Source organism: Danio rerio, chromosome 24 (genome assembly GCF_052040795.2).
Source record: "Danio rerio strain M-AB ecotype USA chromosome 24, GRCz13ab, whole genome shotgun sequence".
NCBI classification, from domain to species: domain Eukaryota; kingdom Metazoa; phylum Chordata; class Actinopteri; order Cypriniformes; family Danionidae; genus Danio; species Danio rerio.
The window spans coordinates 24,024,589-24,047,734 of NC_141044.1; the positions used below are offsets into that span (position 1 = coordinate 24,024,589).

Below are 23,146 nucleotides of genomic sequence, written 5' to 3' on the forward strand. Positions count from 1 at the left end.
GCTATATAGCTTTCAGTAAGCCTCCATCAGATGTTGCTAAATTAGTTTGCAACAGAATTAACCATCCGTTTAATTAGAGTAATCAGTTAATTACTTTCACGGTGAGACATAATGAATGTCATCTCTCTCACACAAACACAGGCCTCCTAGATATGCGTGTGATTTGTTCTGCTTTGGCTGCATGTACTGCAGAAGGACTTTGAGGATGTAATTACTGCAGAAACAATTTTATATGTCGCAGATAAGAGTATTGATCATGCATACGACACAGCTGGCATCATTACATATATCCACACTTATTTATTACCTCATATGTGAGATTTTGAATCTTAATTACTCCTTTTAGCATACGAAAGAATGTCAACAAATGCAAAAGTTATCTACAATAAATCACATGTTGCATGTATGTTTCTTTGCAGATGACCCTGCGGTGTGCTCAATTTCGAACCCTGATTTTGTTATCTACTCCTCCGTGGTGTCGTTTTACTTGCCGTTTGCAGTGACCCTTCTGGTCTATGTGCGCATTTACATCTTTCTCAGAAGGAGGAGGAAGAAAATCACCTTCCGCCAAGGCAGTGGCAAAGTTCAGCCAGCATCCGCTCCACCATCAGTGGTAAGAGTCGATATTCTCACATTTCACCATTTCCTCAACCTGTTTTGGATTCATTGCTCTGCTTAAAACACACATTATCCACCAGTAACTGTGCATAATGATTAGAAGTATCTGTTACCGGTGGTAAGAATAGATTAGAAATGCTTTTTAGCTCCGACTTGGACCATTTGTAGGCCATCTTGGATCGAAACTCAGTATTAAATTCAAAGAAGACTGGAATTCGGTCTGTCTTTGTTGGGAAACATCAGTGGGTTGTTTTATTCAGTGAAACAACATTCTCGATCAGCCTTTGTATTATGTGAAAGTGAGATGCACAAGTCTGGCCGTTGGAAAAGTTCCAGCAAAGCCATTCTGCTACGCGCCCTAGGAATTTTATTGCAAGATTTAGTTCCAGCTAACTGGAGCAAAATTTGATATGGAGAAGAGGCTTTGTAGGCTGCCCTGAATATTTTTTCTTGCTGTTACAAAGAGTGTTATTCTCCCTTTTCCCCTATCCTATCTCATTTTAATAAATCAAATGATCTCCAAGCACAGAAAGGCACAGTATTTGAGCTGTAAATTGGTTTATATAACTTGATTGATTTTACACCCTATTTGAATTTCATTTCGTTTAAAAGAAATGAACATTCTGTCATCGTTTACTCACCCCCATCTTTGTCAACTGCCGATGAACACTTTAAAAAATAATAATATATTGTTTATATTAATGATGAAAATATAAGATGACTTATAGTCTTACAGTATAATTTTACTATAGGGAAAACTACAACTGAAACTAATAAAAATATTTGTAGCAATGGACATATAATATAATTATAATAATATTATAAATAAAATGCAATAGGGATCAAAATTAGTGGCCAATTTATAAATGCATGATTTAAAAAAATGTGATCTTTAAAGTTTGACAGAATTTTAATAGGGAATGTAATAGTAGAACAGTGCTTTACAAAATAACCAAGGTCATTCAACAACAACAGAAAAACTATGTTGTGAAAAATGTGATCAGAATTAGAAAACAGTAATGAGTATAGTACAAACAAAGATTACAGCTACAAATTCTGAAGGTTATAGTGTAGCGGAGACCAGCTGATGAAATGGTGTACAGGTAAACTTCAGTCCTCTGACCTCTAAAGGTTGCTAACAAACGCTAGAGGCCAAGATCTTTAGCCTCCTTGTTAGAGCAACCGACTCCCATACAACGAATCGCCGGTTTATCCCAGCTCGTAGTGGGTTGGGTGATATAGGACCAGCGAGGTTACATTGGTGCTGTGACCTTGATGGGAGTAAGTTTTGGGAGCTGTGTGTAGTGGAGGCCAGCTAGTGAAATGCTGTGCAGGTAACGCTCACTCTTCTGACCTGCTCTAGCGACAGACACTAGAGGCCAAGGTCTTTAGCCTCATTGTTAGAGCAACAGATTCCCATACAAAGAATCGCTGGTTTTATCCCATTTCGGAGCAAGTTGGCTGGTGTAGGACCGGTGGGGTAACAATAGCTGTCAAAAACGAGTAGAAAAGGTAGTGTTTTGAATGACTTAGAGCATTTGTGACCACAAGACAACGATCAAGATCACTAGGCCCACAGGTCATCGCTTTTCTATCACAGGACAACTAGTTAACTAGAATGTTAACTCAATTCTTCTCCCAGTTAACTGCTAATGTACTAAAGAAGTTCATCAATTAACATGTTGTAAATCTAGGAGCTATAATTTTTACTGCAGTGCATGGGGCTGCAGCGTGTCATGTCATTAACCAGGCATGTTGCCATGGAAATATAAAAGTTATGGATTCTAAATAACTCACAAAAGGGGTGTTGGTGGGGGTGGGTTGTGGGAAGGGTCAGTGGAAGTATTTAAATCTTACATGAGAATGGGCTGAATAAATCAGCTTCCACTCACAATCAAAACCCCACTTTTTATAATTTATTCTCAGCCAAATCCTGTGTAACTCTGTTGCGGAGCATTGGTCATGCACACAGCTTTACAGGAGAAGAAACCATAAAATAATTTCCACCCTTGGTAGCATTTTTGCAAAATAAGTTGTGACCTAGAAGCAAGATTTTGGGAAAAGTAATATTGTTACATCCAACCATGGCAGGGCTGGAGTGGGACTCCTTTTCAGCCCTGGAGTTTCAAGCCTCAGACCGGCCCACCTCAGTTCACGACTGACTATATTAAAATAAGGTCATTTCCAATTTAGTTTCTAATTACACTATCACGTCTTTTTTGAGAAAACAGCTGCTTTAGAACTTCAAATGTTTAACAACCCAAACAGTATTATGTCTCAACAAAAAAAATGAAAATAATAACATACTCAGACGAGGATCCAACCCAGGTCGGCGGCGTTGTAATATAACGAGCCAACCACTGGACCACAACAGTTGTGTAGTGAAAGGTGACTCATATTATCACTCATAAAAATAATAATTAAATAAGAAGACTGTGGTCAAGTAAATAAATAAATTAATTTAAAAAGTGTGACTGCTGAGAGCAACAGATTCTAGAGCTAGGGACACCGGCCCTCGCGGCCAAAAAACGGACCGGCCCACCGGGAATTCTCCCGGTCCTCCCGATTAGCCAATCCGGGCCTGATCCATGGTTCAAAAAATGATTTGGATGTAACAATATTAACAATATTACTTTTCCCAAAATCTTGCTTCTAGGTCACAACTTATTTTGCAAAAATGCTACCAAGGGTGGAAATTATTTTATGGATTCTTCTCCTGTAAAGCTGTGTGCATGACCAATGTAAAAAATAAAGTAAAACTTTTTGTTACTCCTGTTAGGATAACGTCAAATGTGACTAAGCAGTGACCTCAAAATGTAAGAAACAGTAGGCTGTTCTTCAATATTGATCTCCACTGTATATCAGGGTTTCTTGTGTTTTTTTAATTATCTTTAGCAAACCTAAAGTGCCTTAAAGTCATAATAGATGATGAAGATACAGACTGGCCTGATTATCATTAATTATGTTAACATTAAGGTTAATTAGGTTTCTTAATGCTAATTTTAATTCTAATTTAAATGGGCTAATGATCCCTCACATATAGAAATCTGATATATGGCATTATTTATACAAATTACATACATGATAAGTTCCTACTTGGATTTCACGTGAATAAAATATGACAAAACACAGCTAAAATGTTCATTTACACATATAATTTTTTCCCAACAATTGTAGCCCACTACAAATGTTAATGTTAATTTTATATGTGTGTCAAATATGATCATATATACAATAGATAGCAAAGGTTTTTTTAATTGTCCTAAGACAAGAATAGGTAATGTTTAATAGTTTAGGGACAACTTTAATCAAACATTTGATCCATTTCAAATGTTAACCAGTAATATCCAAAAAAATTTAACATATATGTACATGTTTGCATTTGCAATAGTTGAAAATGTTTTGATGTAAATAGATATGTTTGCTATATTTTGAAATATATAGTGACATATACACGCACCGGCCATTTTATTTGGTACACCTTACTAGTACAAGGTTGGACCCTTTTTTGTCTTCAGAACTGCTTTAATCCTTTGTGGCATAGATTCAACAACGTACTGGAAACATTCCTGAAGTCCATATTTTGGTCCATATTGACATTAAAGCATCCCGCAGCTGCTGCTGATTTGTCGAGCGTACATCCATGATGTGAATCTCCTATTCCATCCCATCCCAAATGTGCTCTATTGGTTTGAGTATGTGGTGGCCATTTCATGTCAACTCATTGTCATGTTCAAGAAACCAGTCTAAGATGATTCACGCTTTATGACATGGCCCGTTATCCTGCTGGAAGTAGCCATCAGAAGATAGGTACACTGTGGTCAAAAAGAGATGCACATGGTTAGTAACAATACTCAGGTAGGCTCTAGCATTTGCACAATGCTCAGTTGGTACCAATGGGCCCAAAGTGTGCCAAGAAATATACCCCACACCATTACAACCACCAACCTGAACAGTTAATACAAGGCAGGATGGATCCATGCTTTCATGTTGTTAATGCCAAATTCTGACCCTACTATCTGAATGTCGCAGCAGAAATGGAGACTCATCAGACCAGACAATGTTTTTACAATCTTCTATTGTCTAATTTTGGTGAGCCTGTGTGAATTGTAGTCTCAGTTTCCTGTTCTTAGCTGACAGGAGTGGCATCCGGTGTGATCATTCTCTATAAACTCTAGAGATGGCTATGATTGAAAATCCCAGCAGTTTCTAAAATACTCAGATCAGCCCATCTGGCACTAACATCCATACCATGTTCAAAGTCACTTAAATCACCTTTCTTCCCCATACTGATGCTCGGTTTGAACTGCAGCAGATCGCCTTGACCATGTCTACATGCCTAAATGCATTAAGTTGGCATGGCAGATGTGATTGGCTGGTTAGAAATTTGTGTTAACAAGCAATTGGACAGTAGTACCTAATAAAGTGGCCGGTGAGGGTATTTTATGTTTGTGAAATGCAAATATGAACTTGAATGTCATATATGTAATTTCCTTATATCAGATTTCTATATGCAATGCCAGTGAGCATGAGTGAAACTTCTTTTCCTTGTCTTGATTTCCCTGTCTTTTACATTTTAAAAGGCTGTGCTCCCCTCCCGTTTTTCTGGCTACAGAAATTTGCTTTACATGCTTCTGCATTGCTTTTGTTTTCCACCCTTTGACTCTTTAAGATCTCTCCACAGGAGATGTGTTTACAAGACGACGCACACAAAGAGAAAAGAGACCTTTCCCCCATCAGGATCAATGTGATAACTGTGCGTATGCCATTGGGCGTCTGCATGCGTGTATAGAAATGCGTGTGACTACTCTAATCTTGCATGAAATTAGTCTTCTCGGAGGAACAGACTCTGTAAAGAAATCTTACAAGGTATTTTGAGATAGCTGGCAGCTTTCTATTTTAGCATAGCGGGTGTGTTTCTTATCCCTGTGGCTGTATATGTGGCTCTGACGCACGGCTCTGGCTGGTACTCCACTTCTCTCACTGGTGATCTCTCTTTCCACGACAGTCACTTCAAACGTAACTTTGGAGTAACAAGCTTCAGTACTAAGGAGCCGTAGGACATGTCTATAGTGTAGCTGTTGGATGAGGCTTTGGATCAGAGCTGTGATTTAAAGAGAAGCGATATGGATTAATTTAAGATTTAGGGAAAAGGCTAAAGGCTCCTTTTACAAGCCGCCTAAACAGTTTAGCTTTGGCATTTTTTAATTCATTCATCCAGTCTCTGGGTCTGGGGGAAGCACTGTTAGCTTAGCTTGGTAAAAGTCAATGAATTGGATTAGGCCATTAGCATATCGCTCAAAAATTTTAAAAAGGTGTATTGATAATTGTCCACTAGTTACAGCTTGATATTTTTGTAATTACATCGTGTACTAAGACTGACTAAAAATTATAATATAGAATTTGAACTATAATGTAAATCTGGTGTAATAATCACAGAATTCTTTTTATGATATGCTAACGTTCTAATGCAACAATTCGGTTCAATTCAATAGTTTATGCTAAGCTAATCTAAAAGTGTTTCCTGCAGACACAGATATCGGCTGAATGGATTCAAAAATGGTAAATCCCAACTGTTGATCCCTAGGGTACTTATCTATTTAAAAAAATAGAATAATTAATTAATAAATTAATTGATTAATTTATTCATTCATTCATTCATTCATTAAAAGTGGGAGTACTACTGTTATACAATGGTTGTCTAAAAAAAGTTTTTACTTTTTACAAGATACTTGCATTGAACTGTAGAGTAACAAGTTCAGTTTTAATATTATTTATTTTTTAAATAATAATCTTTTTATTTCATTCTAAAATAATATTATAAAATAGTACTTTGTTTAATATGATCAGCAAGTCAGCATATTAAAATCAATCGTAAAGAATCATGTAACACTAAAGCCTGAAGAGTCATTATAGAAACACCCTTTTTTGAAAAAAAGATAAATAGTTAAGTTTTACCATTTTTTAATTCATTTAGGTGATCTCTGGATCTAGAGGGTGCACTTTTAGCTTAGCTAAACATTGATCACTGAATTGCATTAGACCATGATCATCCCATGTAAAAATTACCAAAGGGTTTTGATAATCTAAGTTTTGAAACTTATCTGTAGTTACATACTAGGATGAACAATTCTCAGGTGTAAAATCATTGTGCCTGCAGTATTGTATGGCAGCAATGTTCCTTGATTACGCCAGAATGAGAGTATAGTTTCTATATTTGTCTAGAAAATTACAATTTTTCATTTTCCGTCAGCCATTTAAATCTTTTTGGCTTGAGACTAATATTTTTTATTATATTATTCTGCTTCGTCTGTATAGTCACAGACACACTTGTTTGTAGAGAAAATAGTTTAATTGTTGTCTGCCATTTATTATTCCTAGTCATTTCTTTCATAGGCAACCGAAACAAAAATTCTAAAACAATGTCAAAAAAGAGCGCACTTCCGCATTTTAGAATAAGGTCAATATAATGGAATAATTATTAAAACTCTTTGCTCATTTCTTGCAAGAGGCTAATAATCTATTCTAAGCTAATGCCTCATGCACACTACGAGTGACTCACAGTGGCATAGCAACAAGCAGCCGTCCATTTAAACAGAGAGTAAACGACTTTGAGCGACCTCAGTTTATGCAAGCAACATCGCCCATTGGCGACAAAGTTGTCTTTCTTGAGCGAAAGCCAATAGAAGCAGCAGTAGAGCTCATGTGATCCTCTCTCAGCTCGCTCAGAGGCTGGTTATATTCTCCATGCTGTAGACCTAAACAGTCCTGCATTTGCAGCAGGTCACCACCCAAAGTGAACAGGCAGCTACAAAGTCGCTGCTAATGTAAATGAGGCATAAGCCAAAAGTTCTTACGGCAGACCCGGATATTGGCTGAATGGATTCAAAAGTTGTTTAACAGTGTAAAATGATGTAACATTAGCTTTAAAAAAAAACCAACAACAACAAGTGAAGTGTTGCTTTTGGCAGAAACAAGCTTACAAAAAATAATAATACATTTCTCTTATTTTGACCAGTGAGCTTGTCTGTATTGCACCACTAATCTGAAAGCTCTTCCAGTGTAAAATTATGTTATTTTTTAGCTATTCTAAAAATCCTTTTGTAGCTCAAAAAACATTTTACTTCTCATTATTTCTTTATATCCAATGGCAAGGTTGTCTTATAGGAAATTACACATGAGAGATTTTAATAAGATATGGCTGAAAAAACAACAAATGTTTAGTCAGTAGCCAGAGGGTTACTCGTTCATTGCCCTTTTCTAAAGAACTGCAAAGTCAAAAACAGCAATCCGAAACTATACAAGACTTAAGTGTGAAATCAGCTTCAAATTGCAACAGAAAAACTCAATAGTCCTTGAGATGATATCACTCTATTCGAGGAAATGAGGACAGCTTGAGTCCTTGTGCTAATTAATTATAGAGCAGACATGCTTGCCGGAATAAATACGCATGAAAAAGTTTGCATGCTTATATTTCATCTCTCTATCTTGTTCAGGAAAGCAAGGAGCAGGTGATCCGTCCGCGGCTCCTAGCCAACTGTCTGAGGCGCAAACGGCCTCAAACAGCACCTGCCGAGAACTCGTTGCTGCCTCCGGTGATCACGCTGAATTACTGCAGCATCAGCCAAGCGTCTTTTGCTCGCACTGAACAAGATGCAAACCGCGAGGAAGAGGAGGGTGGGGATGAGGAGCAGGTGGCGGTGAGGAGCTGTGAGGTGAAGAAGTTGGCAAACGGACGCACACACACAAGCCTGCGGCCACCCCGGGCCGCACACGCCATGGTTTGCCCCAGTCAGGCACGCTGCAGAAGTATGCACTCCAAGGAGAAGAAAGCCACGCAGATGTTGGCCATCGTTCTGGGTGAGAGACTTTAAATGCTAATGTGGATACTCGCTACACTATTTGATTTCTGTGGTTAGTGATGGAGAAATTACTTCTTTAAAGGGGTCATTTATTAGATCAAAACCCCAAATGTTTTGCTGTTGCAGATCAAAAAATAATAAGCGAAATAAAACATTTATTTGAAGGTGTGTATGTTATCTGAAACACCTGGAAACAACTGCGTTGCATTGGAGTAACCTAGACCCCACCCTTTGTATGATTGGCTAGAGAAGCATCTGTCAATCTACACTAGTGGATCAATAATGACACTGAAGCCCGATTTAAAGTCCATATAAACCAAAAGATGCAACAATTTTTTTCATATTGTGACCCAGTTCTTAGAGAAATGGATTATTAAATGAGAAAACAGCGGGCGAGGCTTGATAGTAAAGTGTGATAGATGTAGTTAAGGCATTTCATTCAGAAAGATCAGGAAAAGGGTTTGAGAAGAGCTATTACAACAGGCACCTCCTGCTCACCATTTCTGTTTAACGTTAAAACTGACAGTTGGAGCAGCGTAGTCATGGGGCATGGTCACTTTCGTCTGCAACACTGTCAACCCCTCCCCTGCACTTCAGTTTCTTACGTGACACTATCAACCCCTCCCCCTGCACTGTTAAAGTCCTCCCCCGCTTTTCACTTTTGTCTGTGACATTGTCAACCCCTCCCCTGCTCTTTACATTCATCCGTGACACTGTCAACTCCTTCCCCGCTCTTCACTTTCATCTGAGACACCGTCAACCCCTCCCCTGCTCTTCACAATCACCTGTGAAGCTGCGGTCACACTTGACTTTTCTCCCCATAGACTTCCAGTCGTATGCACGCAAATGTGTCAGACCAAAAACTGCTGCTGCGGTGCAAAGTTCAAGCTTGGTGAACTCTGTCCTGCGAAATCACATCACTTGTATGCGTGAGACCAATCGAGGATCAAAACATGACCTCTCTGGACAGAAATTTAAAACATGGAGCTAGCGCTCGCTTTTTTAATGTATAATCATCTTGTTTAATCCTGCCCCTTTTTGCAGCGCCGTACGACAAAATTTCGCACACACAAACTCTAGTGTGACCATAGCTTGACACCGTCAACTCCTCCCCCGCTCTTCACTTACACCTGTGTCACGTCAACTCCTCCCCTGCTCTTCACTTTCACCAGTGACAGCATCAACTTCTCCCCCTGCTCTTCACTTTCATACGTGGCACCGTCAACACCTCTCCCTGCTATTCACTTTAACCTGTGAAACCGTCAACCCCCCCATTCTTCAATTTCACCTGTGACACTGTTAACCCCTCCCCCTGCTCTTCACTTTCACCAGTGACACCATCAACTTCTCCCCCTACTCTTCACTTTCACCTGTGACACTGTTAACCCCTCCCCCTGCTCTTCACTTTCACCTGTGACACTGTTAACCCCTCCCCCTGCTCTTCACTTTCACCTGTGACACTGTTAACACCTTCCCCTGCTCTTCACTTTCATCCATGCCACCGTCAACCCCTCCCCCACTCTTTACTTTCACCTGTGACACCGTCAACCCCCCTCAGTTCTTTAATTTTACCTGTGACACTGCTAACCCTTCTCTCGCTCTTTACTTTCATCCGTGACATCATCAACCCCTCCCCCTGCTCTTCACTTTCATCCGTGACATCATCAACCCCTCCCCCTGCTCTTCACTTTCATCCGTGCCAACGTCAACCCCTCCCCCCGCACTTTATTTTCACCTGAGACACCATCAACCCCCCGCTCTTCAATTTCACCTGTGACACTGTTAACCCCTCCCCCTGCTTTTCACTTTCATCCGTGTCACCGTCCAACCCTCTCCCCGCTCTTTACTTTCAACTGTGACACCGTCAACCCCCCCCCCCTCAGCTCTTCAATTTCACCTGTGACACTGTTAACCCCTGTCCTGCTCTTTACTTTCATCCGTGACATCATCAACCCCTCCCTCTGCTCTTCCTTTTCATCCGTGATACCATCAACTCCTCCCCCCGCTTTTCACTTTTGTCCAAGACACTCTCAATCCCTCCCCATGCTCTTTTTTTCCTCACTTTTTTTTGTCAAACCAGAACTCTTCAAACACCCCCAACTTTCCTTCTCGTATAGTCTTCAAGACTGTTGCCATAGGGCCAGCGGTGCTCCTGGGCTACGTATATTAACCATTCCCAATACCTAAGACATATTTAATCCGACCATTTAACTGAAAAATGTAAAAAAAGCATGAAGTGCATTTTCAGATTTCAGTTAAAGATTAGAAAGGCAATAATTTTTTTTTCGTAATGACATTGAATTGTTGACCACAAAACTAGCAATGCGTGCTAACAAATTCATAAGGTTAGTTTTGATTTCATGTGTTCTTTAAATGAAACTTGAATTGGATATTTTGGAAACGCAAACACAGAATGTGAAAACGTGCAAGGAGGCAAAGACTGTAAGCACACAGATTTTAGTTTTGTGCAATGTAATTCTGAACACATTTTTAATTTTGATTCTCATTTGCACATACAGTATGTTTGGTTTGTGACCTCAGTGTTTCTTATTCTGCATTTAGTTTTCATTTTTGCGCATTATAGTTTTATATGCAATTCATGCTTCTTTTTTTGATCCCCAACCGTGATGCATTTAGTGAGAATTTGATCCCATAATAGTTCATCCAAAAAGTACAATTTGCCATTTATATGAAGATCCTGTGAAGTGCTTTGAAATGTGCATTTTTGTTTGATGTGTGATGTAATTTGAAATAAAAGATGAAGACAGGGCAGGATATAGAGTAGTTCCAGTTGCATATCCATGAGAGCCTGTAGCAACACGGCACAATTACAAACCGCTCTTGGGCCAGAATTCTAGGTACAGTAACTGTATTACAACTGCAATTTATTTTTGTTATTTAATGAAATATATATATTATAAAAAACTAATATCTGGCCATCGTCCATATTACTGTTTACATTAGACTGGATTTCCAAGGAATTAAGACCCCAGCAGACACAGGATGTCAACATGACGTCAAATTGACATTGTACACTGACGTTGTGGGGAAGTGGCATTTTGGGTGGAAATGAAAATCGGGTTGAACCCAACGTCAGATCGACGCCAGTGTCAAATGTCGACAGAAGTTCAAGACTTTTGTTCAACACAATCTAAAAACAACCAAATATCAACATCTAATGATGTTACAGCTTGACATTGTGTGGATGTTACCACTATGACGTCTATCAGATGTTGGATTTTAGTTGCCTTATACCTGTTAAATAAATGTCAGTATTTGACGTCAATATGACATGGGATTTTGGTCAGTTTAAAACAAAACCTAAAATCAACCAAATATCGACATCATTTGACAGCATTATTGGACATCATAATGAGGTTGTCCTTGAATTCTAGCTAGACATTTAATTTTAGTCACCTGACATCACAACCTAAATCTATTAACATCTTATGATGTTGTGTGCCTGCTGGGACATTATAGAAAGCTTCATTATCAGTGCTTCTTGGAGATTCAGTAAATACTAAATCAGTGGCTACTGATACAAAAAACCAAATACAGGCCAAAAAAATAAAAAATAAATCAAAAACAAGTACAGGCAAATCAAAATGAACCCCTGTGGCTCCTGACAAGTAGATTGAGGTCTTATGAAGTGTATGGGCGGTCTATGCAAGATACATTTTTTAAAAACATTGATACTTTTAGTTGTACAATATTGTTGCTGTTAATACTTTTGTATAAACCACTCCTTTAACCCCTTAGGCCATTTTGACCTGAAACTCAATTTAAAAACAAGTAAAACTGAGTGATCGTTAGAGTGGTAAAAGGATTTGTGACACCAAAACTTTGAATACACATATTTTAAAAAAACTTGTTCGTATGTCTCTTAAGTTCATGTAACTCTTTGTTACACAAAAGGCAATCTTAAACACTTAAAGGTGCCTTTAGCAAATATTTTAAAATGATGTTGATATCTGTAAGTACCAAAACAACTTTTTCTGGGTGAAAATAAAAAACTTTTTATTTAATTTATTGAGGACAATATATATATATATATATATATATATATATATATATATATATATATATATATATATATATATATATATATATATATATATATATATATATATATATATATATTGTCCTTAATAAATTAAATAAAAAAGTGTTTTATATATATATATATATATATATATATATATATATATATATATATATATATATATATATATATATATATATATATATATATAATATATTATATATAATATAATATATATTATATATATTATATTATATGTATATATAATACCAAAATATTTTGGATACCTATATAAATATTGGTGATACTGGTGAATGATAAAAATATATGGACTAATAATTAAATCCATGGACCAAAAACACTCTTTTCCTTCAGGTAATTATGAAACTAGTACAGGAGTGAAAAGATGGAGGTTAAAGCCTGAAAACCCCATTAGCTGACATTGTTAAAATTAGTTATTCAACGGCAATGTCATCAATGCACTATTTGCATTTTTATTTCATTTATTCCCCCCTGAGCATCATGACACAAGTGACTTTGAGACAGATAATGCAACATTTACGCTGAACATGAAAAATATCACACTTTGCATTCTAGCTTGTTTTGGCCTACAGCCCTTTGTTATCATCATTTGCAAGTTAAACTTACTTAGCGTTTTTTTTATTTTATTTATTGGCAAATTCCGATGTCTTTATGTACATTACAATAAAGGTCAGGGATACATGAGGTACCCACATCACATAGATTTTTGGATTGGTATGACGAAAGCTGTCTCTAATAATCTGACAAACTTCATTTCTTTCATAAAGTTGTATTTTTATTATAATACAAAATGTGGCTCAGTGGTTAGCACTGTCGCCTCACAGCAAGAAGGTCACTGGTTTGAGTCCCAACTGGTCCAGTTGGCATTTCTGTGTGGAGTTTGCATGCTCTCCTCGTGTTCATGTATTATAATAATAATATATACTGTATATACACACACACACAGACACACACACACACACATTATCAGTCTGATAATTGTTTTATTCAATAGAATGACATGAATAAACTACATATTTAATCAATTATTTATACGTTGCTAAAAAAAAATCCCTTAACTTTGCATGAAGCGGCCAAGCGATTACATAAATAGACTAACCATTTAATCCGTCACACAAAATTTTAAATATTGTTTTAATCATTCTGAAATGTATTTAATAATTTACTTAATCTGAGAAACAAGTAAGATATATACAAAAATATACCACAGTGGCTTTCTCTTTTTTTCCAGTTATTTGTCCGTTCATATCAGGAAAATTACGTTTTTCTTTGCTTCTAGACACTAGATGGAAACAGTGCTTTATTCTTAAATATTTTAGGCAATTTACCACATTTTCACCAGCAACTTTGGACACAAAAATAGCTCTTTCGAACAAGACATCCTATAATCAAATCCCAGGTGAAGATGGCAGAGGCACATTTTATTTAGTCATTTCGCTGACTTGATTAAATCGACCTCGGATGCATGTCATTATCAACACTGCTATCCATCGCTCTCTCGTGTCTGATGTTTTCGTGGACATTGAGAAAGACAGCAGAAGAAATGGGAGGTGTAATTTATGCAATTCGCGCTCTTACTGATTGCTAACAGCAAATTGATTTTGTGATCTTTTTTTATCTGCACTTCTCTAAAATTGTTCTTCTTCATATTAGTTGCCCTGTCATCTCCTCCCTTCAACCCGGGCACATGCCATCATACAATTTCTTCTTTTTTTCCAATCAGTGATTCACTTAGTTTCTCATCTGACATTTTGAAAGTGGGTTGCAGAGCCGCTGCCTGCCGTGTGCCACAGTTTGTTAGATTGGCTTCAAGAGGCCACCTGGGGAAAACTGAGGACACTCAATGCCATTAAACACCTACAAAGTACAGTCACATACTAGTTTTATGCAACAAGTAACCCAACAATTTGGCTCATTTAAAGTCAACTATTTACCCATGAGTCATAGTCACGTAAAGTGATAAATGACGTTGATGGTAATGTGTGATGTCTGCTTAATTGAGGAGGAAATTAAATCACACTGGATCAAGCGAGTGGCTCAGCTGCCTCAGTTCAAGTCAATTGGACAGGGTTGTCAAATGACTATTTTTCCATGAGGATTTTAAGTGCCAAAGACAGTTTTTAATTACAAATCCAATGAAGGTTTATGTCATTTTAAAGAGACTCAAAAAAACATTGTGTTTAACAGCTTAAAATAAATTTGTATTTTTTTTATTAGGGGTGTCATGAGACGATGCATGATAATGATAACCTGAACCACACTGTTCCAGTTACTATGACCATTTATGTGAAGCTGCTTTGACACAATCTACATTGTAAAAGCGCTATACAAATAAAGCTGAATTGAATTGAATTGAAGTTTGTGAGAACGAGACAAGATTTTTTAACAGAAAGTTAATTTTATTTATAATTTAATTATTGATATTGATTATTCAGCATTATGCCATTGCATGGGGTGACACAGTGGCTCAGTTCACGTCCTGGCTGGGCCAGTCGGCATATCTGTGTAGAGTTTGCATGTTCTCCCCGTGTTTGCGTGGGTTTCCTCTTGAGTGCTCCGGTTTCCCCACAGTCCAAAGACATGCACTATAGGTGAATTGAATAAACTAAATTGGCCATAGCACTGGATTAGTTGATGGTTCATTCTGCTGTGGCGACCCCTGATAGATAAAGGAAAACTAAAGTCAAAGGACAATGAATGAATGAATGAATGAATGAATGAATGCCATTCCGTGTTCAGAAAACAAAATAAAGGAGCAGTTCACCTAAAAATTAATATTTTACTATTTATTCACCCCAAGTGGTTCCAAACCTCTAAGAGATTCTTTCTTCTGTTAAACACAAAAGTAGATATTTTGAAGAAAGCTGAAACCTGTAACCACTTTCATAGTAGGAAAAACAAAAGCAATGGAAGTCAACGGTCACAGACAGGCCAAGTTCTTCCACCCACAATCCCTTCGATCACGGTCACATTAATTCTAATCTGCTTCAGGATACACCTGCTCTCCATTCCTGCTCTTCACTCCAGCACCATAAATACCCTCACCAAGCTTCACTCAGTGTCCGGCTTCGTTGCTAAATACTATTGCACTCGCCGCACAGGCAGTGTCTATTACTATATTCCAAGTTTACTTAATTCTCTCGTTCCTTGTGATCTCCATTGTTGGCATGTCTCCTCCCTAGTGTGGTTTCTTCTGGTTTCTTCTCAGGTTGTTGTCAATCCCTGATTCTGTCATTATGTGTGCCTGGCTTCTCTGCATCATATCTCTGGTTCCACCAATCCATCTAATCATCCATTCACATCCTGCCATCCTACTTAATAAACTGTTGTAATACTTACATCTCTGGTTCCAGTCCCTTCTTGTGACAGTTTTCAACATTTTTCAAAACATCTTCTTTTGTGTTTAAGCAAAGAGTGAGTAAAAGATGACAGAATTTTCATAAACACATATGTTCATAAACACATAGGAAAATAAACATGCGTTATGGATGTGACCAAAAAAGTCTATGAGTTTACAGTCTACAACATATTTAGTAAATTCTGTGAATTAAATTGCACAACCCAAAATAAATAATGATAATCAAATAGATAATAGTTGGCTCACTATTGAACAAAAATGATTGATTTTATTGTCATTTAATATTTTTGCATTTAGTTAACCTAGTTTAGCCTTTAAATATCACTTTAAGCTGTATATTTTTCTGTTTTGAAAAACATCTAGTAAAATATTATTTACTGTCATCATGGCAAAGATAAAATAAATCAGTTATTAAAACTATTATGTTTTTAAATGTGTTGAAAAAAATCTTCTCTTCCTTAAACAGAAATTGGGGGAAAAATAAACAGGGGGGGGCTAATAATTCTGATAATAATTATATAAATAGTTTCCGCGGGAATAAATTTCTGAATAAAACGCAGGAGCGGTTGGTAACTCAGGTGTAAATTGAATGGGAGCTAACAGTATCGCTCCTGACACCCGAGCGAGTGAGTACGAGTATGTATGTGTGTGAATGAGAGAGCATGATACTTTGTTTGTTGCTGTCTATGTGTGTGTGTATGTGTGTGAATGAGAGAGCGTGATGCTGTGTTTATTGCTGTCTATGTGTGTGTGTGTGTGTGTATGTGTGTGAATGAGAGAGAGAGCTTCGTGCTGTCTATGTTTGTGTGAATGAGAGAGCGTGATGCTGTGTTTGTTGCTGTCTATGTGTGTGTATGTGTGTGAATGAAAGAGCGTGATGCTGTGTTTAGCTTGTTTGTTGCTGGCTCGGCAGGTGGAAAATGGGGCGTGTCGGGCAGCGGGACAACTAATGCTGAATATAAGCGGTAGTGGTTGGGTTTGGACTAAAACCTGGTGGGAGCGGGCGGGAGCGGGATTCAAAAATAAGTCCCACTCAGATCTTTACTTTTATCCACCAGAAGGCTGTCACCTTCATCAGACTATATCCACATCTCCTGTTCCCATCCCCTGTTGTGATGTTATGTCTATGTGTTTATGGGCTGGTTGCTGGGGCTTTTTTCCCCCTGATCTCACACTGCCCCACTTCAAGGTCAGTCTGAGAGGGATTGTTTTTCACCTTCCTCTACCTAAATGTACTTAAATATGGGATATGTGACAAATAAAGGCTTCTTTATCATCATCATCATATATACTTTGAAGACATTTCTTTAACAAAAGGTTATAAACAAACAAAAATATTTTGAATGCTCTCTTTTTTGGAATAAGAACTGTTAGCTCTTCATAATTGCTCTTTGTATTCTGGCATTTCAGTGTAACATTCAGGATTTTTTCAGGTTAAATTTAACTTTGCTAATAAAATGAATCATTTTTAAGATGGCAGTACTGTCATACTGTCAGCATTGAAACTCAAATTCTGGTTAAAATGTAAAGTTGGAGAGATATGTTCGTGCAGCTGAAGAAATAGAAAAAAAGGTTGGAAAATTACTTTGGAATATAACTTCCAGAATCAGAATTGGATGGTGAATCTCTATAGAATCCCACTATTGTACTCGGCAACTTTTATCATTTTAAAATAATTCCTGTCTATTTGTGTGTGTTTGTGTTTTGCAGGTGTTTTTCTTATTTGCTGGCTGCCTTTCTTTGTGACCCACATCCTCAACACTCATTGCAGAGCTTGTCACATTCCTCCTGAGGTCTACAGCGCCTTCACTTGGCTCGGCTACGTCAACAGCGCTCTCAATCCCGTCATCTACACCACGTTCAACATCGAGTTTCGCAGAGCCTTCATTAAAATCCTGAGCTGCTAAACCATGGGCTATATTCCCATAAAACGTTTAATGCGGCTTTCAGACACTGTGGATGCCATTTTGGAATGCAATATGCCATACACAGAGGATATTAAAAGACTGTCTGAATGTGTTCAGGGGGATTTCACAGTCACTATAAAGCACACTACGCTTGCAATCGGTGGATAAGAATTGATTGCAATCTTCTTCAAGTTCACAGGAGTACCAGTTTGTGCTTCACATCCAACGTCAAAGCCTAGAAGATCTTTTTGTGTTCTCCATCTCAGCACCTTGTCGCATGTGGGCAAATCCAGAGTTCATTGTGTGTATGCATGTGTCTCACCATGGATTAAGCTGAGATGAGTTTTACCTGAAACACTTCAGTTGAAACACAGCGGGGAAAACTGCAGTTTATGAGGCTACAAAGGCTAGTGATTTGTCAAAGGGACCATAAAACAGGTGGACCAAAAGAGTGTGAAGGTAAAAGATTGAAGACTGTGTTGTGCTTTTATTGGATTCGTGATACAACTGCATATCAGAAGAAAAAACAGAGGAAAAAAAAAGAAGATGGTTGTGATTGTTATGGATGAAACGTGATTTTATTCCATGAATTAAAGCTACATTGAATCCTCAAACGATTTGTTGTCATTTTAAAAAATATGAACAGTGTTATGCCAATTTTTGTAGATCTGCTACATAGAACTGTATATATATAAATATATATATATAGTTGAAGTCAGAATTATTAGCCACCCCCTCCCCCCCCTGAATTATTAGACCACTTGTTTATTTTTTCCCCAATTTCTATTAAATAGAGAGCAGATTTCTTCAACACATTTCTAAACATAATAGTTTTAATAACTAATTTCTAATAATGGATTTATTTTATCTTTGACATGATGACAGTAAACAATATTTTACTAGATATTTTTCAAGACACTTCTATACAGCTTAAAGTGAAATTTAAAGGCTTAACTATGTTAATTCGGGTAACTAGGCAGGTTAGGGTAATTAGGCCAGTTATTGTATAACGATGGTTTGTTCTGTAGACTATAGAGAAAAAAAATAGCTTAAAAGGGCTAAAAATTTTGTCCCTAAAATGGTGTTTAAAAAAAGCCAAAATAAAACAAATAAGACTTTTTCCAGAAGAAAAAATATTATCAGACATACTATGAAAACTCCCCTGCTCTGTTAAACATAATTTGGAAAATATTTTAAAAAGAAGAAAAAAATTTGAAGGGGGCTAATAATTCTGACTTCAACTGTATATATATATATATATATATATATATATATATATATATATATATATATATATATATATATATATATATATATATATATATATATATATATATATATATATATATATAGTATGTCTGATAGTATTTTCCTTCTGGAGAAAGTTGTTTTATTTTGTCTAGAACAAAAGCAGTTTTTAATTTTTTAAAAATTCATTTTAAGGTCAAATAGTCTACAGAACAAAACCATCATTATACAATAACTTAACTAATTACTCTTTCCTGCCTAGTTAACCTAAAGTTAAGCCTTTAAATGTCACTTTAAGCTGTATAGAAGTGTCTTGAAAAATATCTAGTCAAATATTATTTACTGTCATCATGGCACAGATAGAACAAATCAGGTATTAGAAATGAGTTATTAAAACTATTATGTTTAAAAAATGTGTTGAAATAAAATCTGTTCTCTGTTAAACAGAAATTGGGGAAAAAATAAAGAAACGGGGGCTAACAATTCTGACTTCAACTATATATATATAGTGGTGTGCGTATGTGGATGAGAAACACAGGATAAACCATTTTTTCAAGATAATAGTATGTTTTATTATACTCAATATTATTTTAGTATTACATAAAATCTTTTATTGTTGTGATTACTGTCTTATAGGCTACAAAATGGAACTATTTTAAAAGATAAAAAACACACAGTTACTGCTAGCCAGTTTTAAGGAAAACACAACACAGCAGGGTTAGTTGTAACAGGGTGTAGCAAATAAGCCACACACTGTTAGACACCAATTAAACAAACTAAATAATTGTTGAATTTTGTGTGCAATGTTGAGAACTTTTTATATAAAAATGTTTTTTATAGAAAATATTTGTTATAGAAAAAATAAACTATTGATAATAATGCAAATAGATGCATTGTATAATAGTGGATAATAATGCAAATAAATCCAAATATGTTTATTCAATAAATAAATAAATAAACATGCTGTGCTATGTAGAATATAAAAATATGAGTTAGGTCTGAGGAAATATACTATTTAAAGTAAACTGAATTTAAATTAATTGTGTGAAATCTGCCTTTTTAAGCATGTGTTACAGCTAACCCTCTGTCTGTTACAACTTGCCCTGCAGATGGGGTAAATAGTAACATTCTACTCCTGGCACTTTTGGCATTACTGCACAGAAGGTCCGGTGATCATACTATCAGTGCTCATTTGTTGAAGAGGCTTGTGTGTTGTTGGTAAAAAAAATTGTTTGTCCCATTACTTTGTTCATTATTTAGCCAAAACCAAAAAGTGTGTAAGTGTGCCCGCCGTCCCCTTATTAATTTATATAGTTAAAGTCAGAGTTATTAGCCCCCCTGTTTTTTTTCCCCTCAATTTCTGCTTGACAGAGCAAATGTTTTTTCTAAACATTTCTAAACATAATAGTTTTAATTACTCATTTCTAATTGATTTATTTTATCTTTGCCATGATGACAGTAAATAAAATGTTACTATATATTTTTCAAGACACTTCTTTACAGTTTAAAGTGAAAAATATTATCAGACATACTGTGAAAATTTTCTTGCTCTGTTTAACATCATTTGGGAAATATTAAAAAAATTAAAAAATTCAAAGGGGGGCTAATAATTCTGTCTTCGACTGTATATGCTTTATAAATATGCTGTTTTAAAATTATACATATATTATACATACACAAACAGCTTGATGGAAAGTAAAATTATTATAATGCCTTTGAAATCAATATATTATCTTCACAAAGGAAGAATTAATATAAAAATAAAGTAGAAATATTGTAAAATGTTTTAAAAAAAATTCTACTGTACTTTATTCACTGTAAAAAAGCACAGGGTTTCAAACAATTCCTTCATCTTCTCCCAACACAAATGGATCAAGTTAACTTTACAAGTTTTATTGTAAATTAAATCTCAGAAATTGAGTGGATTCAGCTCATTATGCATAAAAAAATTTGAACAAGCAGAAAATATATATTTTTTGAGTGTTAAACTGTGATGTGAAATAAAAAAAATATTATTACTACTATTATTTATATTTATATATTTGATTTCTGTTTTCAGTAAAGACCTTCAGAAAATGTTCAAATCTTCTCATGTAATACTCAAGAAAGATTATTATTATCAATATATCAGCATATTTTTCACAAAATGTTCTTCTGTGTATACAAAAATGAAATAATCAATGCAACAGTTTGTGAAGGATGCCCAGCAGTTGTGATTGGATTTTTTTAGGATATGGATGTGAACACAGAGTCTCCTATCACGTTACTACACAAAAACATCTCACGCTATGTGCTGCATAGTATGGAATCCCATGTTCCTTAGAACATATTTATGCATTGCCTCATGACTTATTCATAACTAGTGAACTAATCATGCCAGGACTACGATTGGTGCCCCTGACAGGAAGAAAATAGATGCATGGCGCCTTTCCATATACGTGCAAACTACTGGATTGGAAAGACAAAAGCAGAGGAGAGTGAAGGAGAAATATGGAGAACATACCCTATGAGATGGGTGTGTGTGTGTGTGTGTGTGTGTGTGTGTGTGTGTGTGTGTGAGGGAGAGAACATAAGTCAGTTTTGATTTGAACTGAGCGAGTGAAAAGGTGCGACAGAGTGAATTAAAACAAGCCAGAGGACTGGGCGAGAGTGTGAATGTGACCGAAAGCTTTGAACAGAAAAGAAAAAAGACATCTTGAATTTCAACCAGCACTGATGAAGAGCTCAGCGGGAATCCAAATCATTATGTGCAGAACGATTGCAAGTGAAAGAGAAAAAAAGCATCATGCTCAAGTGCGGCTTGACCCAAATTATTACTTTTTTACAGACACTCTGCACATATATCATGAAGGCCAGAGTACGCTTTGATTTTTACATGTTTGATAAGGTATGTAAACATTGTAAACCCCAACAGTCAATTCTGTCAAATGAAATGAGTGTTGTTAACTCAAAATTTACTCAAAGTTAATTTTACTCCTATACATTTTTTTTAACTCAGTGTTGAAGGTTATGAGTTAATTAAATACCTCATTGCTTCAACTTAAATAGAGTAAGTTCACAGTCCTCATATAGATTAGTTTTTTTTAACTCAAATGATTTGTTGCAATCGATTTCCTCAAACGATCTGAGTTGCCTTAACCTTTGAGATTTTACAGTGTAGATTTACATCATAAATTACATTTTGTTTTACCACACAAATACAGTATATGCAGCTTTCATGTGCAGTTTTGTTCATAAACTTCTTAAGACAATTTTATTTCATTCTCCTGAGTCTACATCCTCCCCTTGGCCCTTGAAACAAAGTGTAAAGCATATAGGATGAAAATATTCCCCTAAGAATTGAGACTACATGTTTACACATCATCCTACTGTATGTCATCGCTAGCTCATATGTCACACAAGATGTTGTCTGCAGGAGTCATTCCAAGCACAGTACGTTCAAACATACACTGTAAAACACAACCCTCAACTTTATCAAATGAAATGAGTGTAGTTAACTCAAAATTTACTGAAGGTTAATTCTACGCATTTAAAACAAGTTTTGAACTCAGTGTTGAAGGTAATGAGTTAATTAAATACTTTATTACTTCAACTGTAATGGAGTAAGTTCACAGTACCCATAAAGATTAGTTTTTTTAACTTGAATGGTTTGTAGCAATTGGTTTCCTCAAACGGTTTGAGTTGCTTTAACTTAATGAGCTTTACAGTACTCAGTTGGTTTAAGTTCTCTTCATTTATTGGGTTTTACTGTGCTCAGATTGCTTTGTTTACTCAAATTGATTAAGTTGAAAGTACTCATTGGGATTAGATTCTGAACTTAAATGGTTTGTTGCAATCAGTTTCCTCAAAGGGTTTGTGTTACCTTAACTTTTTGGGTTTTACAGTATAGTGATGTTTAACATATAACTTATTTGCAAAGTGGTTTTGTGCTATATTTGGATAAGTATTTGGATGAGTATGAACTTTTCTGGTGTGCATGGGTTGAACACTGTTTGCCCAAGTCATCATAAACTAAGTTGAGTAGAACGAGAGTTGGTGCCTTAAAATAGATGAATGTGGGGTTATAGGG

At 36.2% G+C, this 23,146-nt stretch overlaps 2 protein-coding genes, 1 long non-coding RNA gene and 1 other non-coding gene across 10 annotated transcripts in view; 1 reads left to right on the plus strand and 3 right to left on the minus strand.

The window, feature by feature from the left end:
* drd3 (dopamine receptor D3) overlaps positions 1 to 18,443 on the plus strand; it is a 30,836-nt gene extending 12,393 nt beyond the window's left edge. For 2 of the 3 annotated variants that reach the window (XM_087308121.1, XM_087308120.1), the window contains exons 5-8: positions 420 to 613; positions 5,303 to 5,374; positions 8,115 to 8,478; positions 17,633 to 18,443. In XM_087308121.1, the coding sequence (XP_087164247.1) occupies positions 420 to 613; positions 5,303 to 5,374; positions 8,115 to 8,478; positions 17,633 to 17,829 (827 nt within the window). In that variant the 3' untranslated portion in view covers positions 17,830 to 18,443. 3 annotated transcript variants of the gene reach the window in all.
* The window catches only part of vipr1b (vasoactive intestinal peptide receptor 1b), a 738,286-nt gene that overhangs the window by 268,080 nt on the left and 447,060 nt on the right, over positions 1 to 23,146 (minus strand). The window lies entirely within an intron of this gene.
* Positions 1,513 to 23,146, minus strand: part of LOC137489235 (uncharacterized) — a 53,450-nt gene continuing 31,816 nt past the window's right edge. Inside the window, exon 4 of the transcript XR_015524969.1 lies at positions 1,513 to 4,433. This is a non-coding gene — a transcript (uncharacterized LOC137489235). The remainder of the gene's footprint in view (positions 4,434 to 23,146) is intronic.
* On the minus strand, positions 9,026 to 12,073 carry LOC147838033 (uncharacterized). The gene is made up of 3 exons (XR_015524971.1): positions 10,128 to 12,073; positions 9,838 to 10,085; positions 9,026 to 9,797 (listed from the first exon to the last, which is right to left on the minus strand). It is a non-coding gene; the product is annotated as an uncharacterized LOC147838033 (long non-coding RNA).